Raw genomic sequence first — 10,623 nt, 5'->3', positions numbered from 1 at the left:
GACAGTGTGGAGAGGAGGAGGAGCAGAAAAAGGTTTCCGGAGAAAAAATAGTGGGAGAGGAGGAAGATGGGACAAAAAAGACAGACATCAGAATAGAGGTAGGGGAGGAATTGATGAAGACAACTGGAGAAACGCCACAAATAAAGAGAAAAGAAGTGGTCTCAAAAGAGCAAGAAAAAGCAAATGATGACAAAGAGAGAGGTGATGAGCTTAGAACACCACCAAGTGAACATAAACAACTAAACAAAGCCATGTCTGATGTGAAGAAACTGCAAGAAGGCAGGAAGTGTGAGGAAAGCAGACAAGGAGGAGTAGGAAGGAAGCTTGTCATCTCCAAACACCCAAAAGTTTACCAAGTGAAAGCGGTGCCGGTTGTGCCTCCCAAGCCTCAGCACTGCAAAATTACCGCCCTGACCCTCCGACAGCAGCAGCAGCAGAGAGACAGCGACAGGGAAAACGTGCTGAAAGTCCAGACAGAGCAGGACCAAATTTGCGCTGGAGAACAGGGGAGAAGCGAAGGGGAGAAGGAGAGGGAGAGGAGGAGGGACGAGGATGATGGTGCCATGAGGGACATGAGCGGAAGCAGTCCCCTCAGCATGTGCTTTGATGAGGCTGTTGCCATAGCAACCATAAGGCGAGAAAAAGAGAAGGAGCACGAAAAGGAGAGGCATTGGGGAGGTGAAGTACAGTGAAGAGGTTTGTTGTCTTAATAGCTTGTTGATTTAAACTGAGTTCTCCGTACAAGCTGTTTTTCTACATGTAGCATAAAAGGCTGTATTTTGCAGTGATTGACTTGTTTTAGTGTAACTTCCAACAGCAGTATTGTCTGTCTGATGCTACAAAAGATGTTTGGGCGGTTTTCTGTCAAATCTGATGTGCAGACAGGAAAGTAGTAATTTTTAATTCCTCTCTATTAGACAAATAGAGAGCTGACAGGAACATGAATGGAAAGAGATGCAACAAAAGTCCCCAGCTGGGCTCAAACCAGAGGCATTGCAATTACAGTACATGGCCATTGTTTTAGTCACAGGGACACCACATTAGAAAGGTCATAGCTAAATACGTAGCTGCAGCTGTGCTACCCGCTATTAAGTTAAATAAAGTCCCGAACCTGAGAGCAAAGACACTCTGTGGTGAGATTAAAGGTTAAGTGCTGCTGAAACATGTTGAAGATGAAATATTTGACATAGCATTTAGATAAACTATTGTTTGTTTTAAAATTGTATTTAGACACAAACTTTTATAGCTGTCACATTTTAGGTGTGCAAAACAAATCATCCCACTATTGGATAACTACATTTTGATCAAAAGTAAAACGATAAGCCTTAAATCCAGCTCACTTCTGTTTGCACTAGTTGTCTAATTATACAATACTTTGTAATTATATAAGGTGTATGTGTATATATACAGTATATGTATAAAGAAAATATTAAAGTATGTGGTTAACGTTGAAAGAAGAGGGAATTTATTGTCATTACATTTGGAGGTTATATGAATAAAAAGATGTTTCTAAAATTGTCTGCCCTTTATAATCATTAATATTATTTTGTCAACTCACTTTAACCTGCACGGACAGATATTAATTCTCTGTTCATGGGAATAAAATAAATGGCCTTTCAGCATCCATTGAGGCTCCAGACCATTGTGAATAGTGAGTACTTTAATTTTGATACTGAATTTCATGTGTAGTACTGCACTCAAGTCGAGGTTTAAATGCAGGACTTTAACGTTTTTATTTTATTGTATTTTATTTTAATGTCATGCTTTTCAAAAACTTAATAACAGGGTTTTTAGGTCAAGGTCAAGGTGTTTATTTGTCATATGCACAGTTAGGCATGACGTATTTCCTGGTAATAAACTCCTCAGTCTGATGGCAGAGGGAAGAACGAGTTTTTCAGTCTAGAGGTCCTGCATTTCACACTTCTGAACCTCCGGCCAGAGGGTAGGGAGGCAAACAGTCCGTGCTGGGGGGTGGGTGGGGTCTTTGAGGATGGAGGCAGCTTTCCCACGCACCTTGCGGTGGTAAATGCTCTGCAGAGAGGGCAGTGGAGTCCTGGTGATCTTCTCCACAGTCTTTACCACTCTCTGCAGGCGCTTGCGGTCCATAGCAGTAGTGCTGCCATACCAGACAGTGATGCAGCTGGTCAAGATGCTCTCAATGATGCAGCTGTAGAAGTTGCAAAGGATCCTAGGCGACATGCCAAACCTCCTCAGCCTCCTCAGGAAGTACAGCCGCCGTTGGGCCTTCTTGACCAGCTGTGTGGTGTTAAGTGTCCAAGTGAGGTCCTCACTGATGTGGACACCCAGGTATTTGAAGCTGCTCACACTCTCCACTTCGAGCCCCCGGATGAACAGTGGCCGATGAGTTCTCCTCTCCTTCCTCATGTCCACTATCACCTCCTTCGTCTTGTCCGTGCTGAGGCTGAGATTTTTGTCCTTGCACCATGACACCAGCCTGATGTCAAAGCCTGATATCAAAGTGTTTATTTGTCATATGCACAGTTAGGAAATGTGTTTCCCTGTACAATGAAATTCTTACTTTGCCATCCACATGAATTATGCATATGCAAACTGAGAATGTAAACAGTACAGGTCAATAGTACATGACGTATTTCCTGGTAATAAACTCCTCAGCTGTTTAGGAGTTTATAACAATGTCCTTTCCATGTCAAACAACACAAAAGGATCTTGGAAAAAAAAATTGTTTTTCAAAGAAGAAAATAATAAAACAAAGTTTTTTTTGTCACTGCAGTCCCAAAACAAATGAGCAATTGTATAGCCTATATATTGATACCTACAAAAAGCACATAAAGTGTAGTCCAGATCTTGTCTACACTGAAAAAATAAAATGTTTTCATATAGTTGTATGTACATTTCTAAATGACGCGTATTTTACCGTGTTTGTAAATAAATATCTTCTTTTTAAAAGCTAAACTCACAGAGCGGGATTTGTAATTCACGTTTATTAGAAGAGTTACGGCTGTCACCCCGACGTCACATCTCTCGTTTAATATCCCGGAAGCAAACCAAAATAAAGCAGATGGGAAAGTGCTTCCCTTCAGTCCAGAGCCCCCCAGCTGTGGAAACCTGACTTTGACTGAGTTGTTACTTTCAGTCGGAAGGATGTCTTTCCTCTCCACTTTTGGCACGCAGGTCGCAGCCATCATGGATGTGTTAGCGAAAGCTGCGGTCGCCGAAATAACGAAGCTGGTAGAGGACGGGACGCTGGTTCTGCGTCTGGAGTTGTGTCAGAGAGACGGTGAGATTCGGGAGCTTAGAAGAAGTTTGAAGCTGATGGAAGCTGAACTCAGCAAAGCTCAAGAAGCAGCCATAACGCGTATTACAGAGGACAGGCCAGAGGAAACATCAGCCGGGAGCCAGGTCTCCCCAAGAGGTGAGAAACACCCTAAGGTTGGTCCTACACCTGGATCTGGATAGAGCGTTCAAACCAAACGTCCTTTAAAGTATCTGAAATTCTGATTTAGCTTGTTTATACACTACCTTTTCTTGTTTTGTGAAAATAAGGCGAGGTCCCTAATAATTTTTGACTTCCTGTTAAATTCGGCTTTAAAATTATTTTTCATTTTATCTATGACAACGCAAAGAATTATATTTTAAATAACAATGTGGACAACATCAAGAAACCAAGCCATTTGGAAGCAGCAACCAGAAAATTGTTGTGACAAATTTAAATGATTAGGGGCTGATCTAGCCATTATTTTTATTACTGATGAATCTGCCAATCATTTTCTTTGATTAATGACATGTCAGAAAAAAACTAGGACTTCCTAAAGTCAGAGATGACATGTTTTTTTTTCTCTAACCAACAGTCTATTACGCAAAGATGCAGTTTTCTGTCAGACAAAGAAACTGTCTTGTCATTTTAGATGTATAAAAACAAGCTTAAATTTAAAAGTAACTGCAATAATATAACATTTCCTAAATTAAGGGATTAATCGTTTGTTTTCAGAAATGGTTTTATAATAGTGTTCAAAACAAGGACACCTTCCAGTGAACAGGGTGAATAGATAACCATGGGGTTGTACCGGTCTAGTCAGTGACAGGGATTAATCGTTTGTTTTCAGAAATGGTTTTATAATAGTGTTCAAAACATGGACAACTTCCAGTGAACAGCATGAATAAATAGCCATGGGGTTGTACCGGTCTAGTCACTGACTGTATTCTTCCCTTATTGACTTAGCTTTTGGAATTGAGAGTTTAATTCATGTGTACCTGCAATGTTTTATTCTTTCAGCTGCAGGTGAAAAAGAAGCTCAGCAAACATGTGCAGTACATCTGGAACCAACGACTGCTGATACTCTCTGCAAGCCTCGACACGGAACAGAAGAGGGCTGGGATATGAGGCCAGTGGTGAAACACGAACCAACAGATGAGCCTGAAATCCATGAAACAACAGACAGCAACGTTTGCTTTGTGGCAGGAGAGCAAGATGACCTGATGTGGCCTCATCCTGTTTGCAGCATGTTTGACAAAACCTGTGTTGCAATTCAGCAGCACATACAGACTTTCCCTTCTCACACAGAACAGTTCCCTACTCATAGAGACAGAGTATGCTCATATAACTCTTCATCAACTACAGCAGAGGAAATTGCAGATGATTCCTTAATTGTGCCAGCGATAGTAGATACTCGACCTTTGTGCATGGGAAAAACCACCTCAGACTCTGGTCACAACGAACAGTTTAGACATGTTTCATGCCCCGCACTCAGTCAGACTCAGTGCTTGCAGCCTGCTTTACAACAGGCTGGGCTGTCACTCGCCCCCTCTCATGCGCAGAGGTCCACAGCAGACACTGAAGATCACATCTTTGATAGAAACAACCTGAGAACCAAAAGGCTAATGAGACCAAGTCAGAAACTGTTCATCTGCCCTGTATGCAACAAGGTTTTCCCCTACTTGTCTAAGCTGGAGGAGCACAAGTGCACCCTCCACCAATGGAAACCTTTTAGGTGCCTCGAATGCGGGAAGTCTTTCACTCAGAAGACCCGGCTGAAGACACACCAAAGTGTGCACACAGGAGCCAGACCGTTTAGCTGTAAGGTCTGTGGGAAGGTGTTCTCAAGGCAGGACAACTGCTTGAGACACGAGAGGTTCCACAACAAGATGAAGCTGTACAGCTGTAGCAGTGTGGCAAAAGCTTCACTGTGCCAGGAAACCTGAGAATACATCAAGATATTCACCTGCAAGGAAGATGGCACCTGTGTTCTCAGTGGCAATTTATGAGAGAAAATTTGCCCAAATATTTATCTTGGTATTCTTTAGGTGTGTTCAGGTGTGTTCAGTCAGTCAGAAGCTGGAAGATACCAATTCACATTTACACTTTCATCTAAGATGGTATTTTCCAGCTTCTGACTAGCTGAACACACCTGAGCCAGGTAATCAGCAGCAGGTCAGGCAGGGATAGTTGCAAAAAAAGAAGGACAGCGACCCTTGAGGACTGGAATTGGCCACCCCCAGGTCCTCGAATGTGTCACTGAGGTCTTTGTGACCTTCTTTTAGGTTCGTTTACAGCTGTGCAAATGTTTTTTCATTATTAGGTGAGTTGGGACTTTGCCTTGATGTCACTCAGTCAAATTTAAATACAGTTTATTTGTCATTGTCTTAAAATGTTTGCTTTTTCTGCTAGCAGTTAATTAATTCAGTCCCCACAGGCTACAAACGGAGGTTTTAGTGCCAAAGCAATCTCTGGATCAGATCAGCAGATACTTCAGGTATTTTATAACCAGTCAGTTGCTAAGAGGAACTGGCACCAGGAGAGAAAACGCTGGGTCAGTGCGGGGGTGGGGGTTCATGTACCTTTAGGTAGGTAGGACTTTATTGATCCCACAATGGGGAAATTCCTGTGTTCCAGCAGCAATAGAGAGCAGCAACAAAACACCATACGAACAAACACTGCACACATATCTTGAGAAACAAATTCCAAAGTACCTAAAACCAAACAGAATATAGTATTTGAGAGACAATCAAGAAGAAAAATGATCCTCCTGCAATTAATCCCTGAGAACAAATCAAAAATACCTAAGAACAAGAAAAAAATATAGTATTCAAGAGATCAAGGACAAGAATATTACTCCCATAATTAATCCCACAATGGGGGAAATACCTGTATTTCAGTCAAGAGGATCTCTGAAAAACTACTCAAAAATACCTAAATATATAAAGTATTAGAGAGAACTCAAGGACAAGATTTTACACATGTCCATATTTACAATGCATTTTACCCCCAGGATTTGAGTATTACACCTTAGTTGACTATTACATAGTCCCTCGTACCTTTGCAATAATTAAATTCTTTGGGTTTTTTTTCTCCACATAGTTCAGGTCATGGCCCTGCTTCTTTTTTCTGAAATGTATTTCATGACAAATCATGTATTATACATTTATTTATTTATTTGCTGTTTATTTACTTTTGTCCTACTTGTCTGTTTTCATCATGAACTTTCAGTATGATGAGCTAATGGAGCGAGGGCTGATCCCATCCTCAAAGCTTCACCTTGTGTTTCTTGAAGTATAGCTCATAGTGGATTTTAACTTTTACTTTGGGTCATGACTGCATGACATTTGCATTGACAATGTGATGTTCAGTGAAAGCCATTCTTCCCTCTGCCCCTGCAGTGTTTCCTGGTCTGCTGGCTGCCACACAACCCCAACGCAGAACATGTGCACCCCCATGCATAACATTTGGCAGAGGGGGGTTATTAAGTACTTAATACTTAAGCCACAATTACTGTTCAGCCTTTTCTGCTATTTGGTAAATATTTTCAATAAAAAGTAACATTTGAAGAAAAGCAACGTTTACAAAAACGTGCTCAAAGTTTTGCATGCAGCTGAAATCAGTCACGTTTCTTCTATTGATGTACTTTATTAATGTTTTCCTTATTTTATAGGTTACTGCAGCTTTTGGTCGTTTTGAGTATGCGTGTTTTTAAAATCTTTGTGGTTAAAAAAAAAAGCTTGTGCGGGACTACTTCGTTTTTACGGTATTTGGGTCACCACTTCCGTCAAACAACAAGCTGGCACAAACTAAAGCCAACAACGAGCTAACAAATAGCGGCAGTTTGTCCTCGGTGAGCGGCTCCAGCGATGACCCGGTTTGTGTGACTGGGGCTGCCGGACCTGCAACCTCGCGTCGGTCGGTGGGGGCCGCTTTGCTCGCTCCCAGTCCAGGCTTCCTCCTCATATTGGAACCATGTTCAGCAGCGTCGCTCTGCGGGCTCAGATTGCCTCCGTAATCGATTCTCTATCCAAAGCAGCCGTGGCAGAAATCTCCAAAGTTGTGGAGGACAGTATGGTGGTGTTGCGGCTGGAAGTGTGTCAGCGAGAAAACGAGATAAAGAAGCTGAAGAGCAACATCGAGGTTCTTCACTCCGAGCTGAGAGCAGCGCAGGATAAAGTCGCCTTGAGACCAGACACGCACGGGAGAGATGGTGAGATGGACCGAACACACTTTACCTACGGTTTTACCTGGGATCAGGGGCGGATCTAGAATATTTTGGACGGGGTGGCCAGTGCCCCTAATTTTACTGAGATACGCTTATATCACACGTACAGTGCTGTGCAGTTTTTAGGCAATTAAAGTAAATAGGATGCTTCTAAAGTAATTTAATTAATAGTTTATCATTTAACTGTATATAAATTGAAGCAAACAGAAAATGTCAGTAGCCCGACTGGACTGTCTGTGTTTCTGTGACCACCCTTTGCCACTTTTCCGAGCTACACTAGTGCAGGGTTTTTCAAGGTACTCTACAGGTAGAGGTGGAAGAAGTACTCAGAAATAAGTCAAAGTAACAATGCCACAGTATTAAAAATACTTTTACAAGTAAACATCCTGCATTCAAAATGTGGCTTAAATAAAGTACGAAAGCTTCAGCCACAAAATATACTTGAAGTACCCTTAGTAAAAGTAGTCATTATACGTTGTGGACCAGGACTTGCTCACCGAAGTATGAAACTTTCATGGTGCAAATATCACGGTTTCATGGTATATGGTATTGCACTATTATTGTAACTAAAGTATGTTAGTTTGCATGTTAGCACCAGTAGTAGAGGAAGTATTCTCATCCTTTTTCTTAAGTAAAACTACTAATATCACACAGTGAAAGTAGCCTACTCTGTTACAAAAAGTCCTGCATTAATAGTGTTTAGTAAATGCATTTACACAAAAATGTACTTTAAGTATTAAAAGTACTAGTAGGCTACTCAATGCAAAAATATGTTGTACTATACAGTATATAATAATGTTACATTATCAGCCTGTCACTCATGCACTGCTGTAAAATCAGGATTTGACTGTTGTAGCCGGTTGTGGTGGAGCTCCGCTGAACTAGTTTGCAACTATTGATTATTTTTATTACGGATTAACCTGCTGATTATTGTCTCCATCAATCGACTGACTGGTCTGTAAAACCTCTCGACAGCGGTGAGATGTGCCGTCACAGTGCTGTAAATGATTGTCAGAATAGTCGTTAATTTATTGTAGGTGTGTGTGAGAGCGCAGCCAGACCTGTCTATGCCTTCACTCTTTCACGCACACACACAAACTCATTTATGTGAGCTGGTCTGAGGTCAGATCAGGATCAGTGCAACTTCCTTTGTAAGTCAGAGATTAGCGAACCAACGGACAATGATATTGACTTCCCTGTGAATCATTCTGTCTGACTTTAATCCCTCTTTATTGCATTCCCAAATGTTTGTGTGACCAGGGCATATCTAAGAATTGGAAGCCCTCTGCATGGGAGGTGGCTTTGGCCCCTCTTCCCTCTCATGTAGGTACGTCTAATGATAAACAACTTAAGATAAACAACTTTAAACATGTTCATTTTCTTTGTTGGCCATATTGGAAAGTCTGGGTTTTTCAGACTAGTGCTAGTATTACGTGGCTGTTATAATAGCACCAGTAGTAACCTGTTTTATAGTCTGAAAACTGGAGAAATTAAAGTGTGAACTTCTTATGGTGTACAACTGAGGATCAGAAGGCTTGTTATTAGCGTGTTTGGGTCATGTGCCCCACATTTTTCTTCTTCTACTGCCCACATGTCAGAATGAAGTTACTGCCCAATTTTATTACACATTAATAATGACGGGGTGACTGTGGTTCAGTGGGTAGAGCAGTCGTCTCTTAACCGGAGGATCGGTGGTTCGAATCACGGTGCCTGCAGTCCACATGTTGAAGTGTCCTTGGTCAAGACACTGAACCCCCAAATTGCCCCTGATAGTTAGAGCCATCGGTTGAGTTGGTTCTCTACCGGAAACAAATTCCTTGTGTGTAACATACTTGGCCAATAAAGGTGATTATCATCATTATCATTAAAATATTAGAAGCTAATATCCTGTTTCACAACTTTTACATTGTCTTCCCTCAGATAGTCAGAGTGGCACTGGTGATGAGAGGACCTTGCTTGAAAATGTGCACGCTGACAAGCACCATAACAGCCAATCCATACCTGAGGTCCAGGTTAAACGTGAACCTATGAAAGAGGGACATGAGGAGACCAGCGGGCACCCAGACCAGCTGGGAGAAGATCCGGCCCTGTACGAAGGGAAGGACGGGCCATCCATGACACAAAACGAGGCGGGACGCAACAACTCAGATTATTTCAATTTAGGGCGCAACTCCTTGTTGTGTCTTCCTGAATCGGCTCTGGACGCTGGACTGGCTGTGCCCTGCAGCAGCTCCAGTGGGTTTCCGCACAGCCCCTTCACCCACGGGCTGCTGGGTTATGGTCAGCATCGTAACTCGTACAACACGATACGGAGGAGGACGGTGAAGAGGTTATTGTCTAAGAAAGGCTTTATATGTCCATACTGCGGCAAATGTTTTGAGCGTTCTGGGCACCTCGAGAGACATAAAAGGATTCACACTGGTGAGAAACCGTATCGTTGTGACATATGTGGGAGATGCTTCAATCAGAAATGCAGCTTAAAGGAGCACATGAAGATTCACAGAAGATGTAAGTAAAACGCTTTGTCTAAAACTCGTCACTAAACCTTGAGGTGCAGTTTATTGACGGTGCCTCTGCTGCACCATTTGCGTAACAAGTTGAGGCACCGTCACTGCTGGGTTTTTTTAAGCAGCAGCGAACGGCTTTACCTTTATTGAAGATTTTTCTATTCATGGTGTAGAATACAAAATTCTTCTACACATTCAGATGGTTTGGTGCCGTTCTTATTCACTCAGCGTGGCTCCATAGTTTCCTGTTTTGTGTTAATGAAGATAACTTTAATAGCTTTATTTTCTGAGAGCAGTAGAGAGTCTGCATTTTACAGATGTGAGGAATGTTTGTGTGAAGATTTTTTTTTTTTTTTTTTTTATAATTTGGAAAGCGGCCTTTCCATGACCTACATCTACAGCCACACCATATGTTTAGAATTTTAACAGTTAATGGTTTAAAGCTTTTTTTCTGCTTTAGCAGGCATGGAGTCCAGACTAGCTCAGATCCAAGTGAGCGAACAGAAGCAGGTTCCCGAGGTGAATTCATGCACTGACGCTCATCGCCCTGAGGAAAAGAGCCAACCCAAAGCTGAAGATGACCTACCTAAGAATCAGGACGTTCTCCCAACACTCGTGCAGGTGAAATCTGAGCCTGCAGAGGAGAATTTAAT

General features: G+C 42.0%; 2 protein-coding genes across 2 annotated transcripts in view; both read left to right on the top strand.

Moving 5' to 3' along the window:
• LOC109951557 (rho GTPase-activating protein 30) overlaps positions 1-692 on the top strand; it is a 15,414-nt gene extending 14,722 nt beyond the window's left edge. Inside the window, exon 15 of the mRNA XM_020586128.1 lies at positions 6-692. Coding sequence (XP_020441784.1) covers positions 6-692 — 687 coding nt within the window. The remainder of the gene's footprint in view (positions 1-5) is intronic.
• Positions 693-3,038: 2,346 nt separating this feature from the next.
• Positions 3,039-5,341, top strand: LOC109951580 (zinc finger protein 2-like). Its single transcript, XM_020586154.1, has 2 exons — positions 3,039-3,394; positions 4,256-5,341. Exons 1-2 carry the CDS (start codon positions 3,124-3,126, stop codon positions 5,179-5,181), a joined length of 1,197 nt encoding a protein of 398 aa, XP_020441810.1. The 5' UTR covers positions 3,039-3,123; the 3' UTR covers positions 5,182-5,341.
• Positions 5,342-10,623: the final 5,282 nt, after the last annotated feature.

This window comes from Monopterus albus, unplaced genomic scaffold, assembly GCF_001952655.1.
Source record: "Monopterus albus unplaced genomic scaffold, M_albus_1.0 scaffold396.1, whole genome shotgun sequence".
In the NCBI taxonomy this organism is placed as follows: Eukaryota; Metazoa; Chordata; class Actinopteri; order Synbranchiformes; family Synbranchidae; genus Monopterus; species Monopterus albus.
This window is presented reverse-complemented; position numbering and strand designations above follow the sequence as displayed.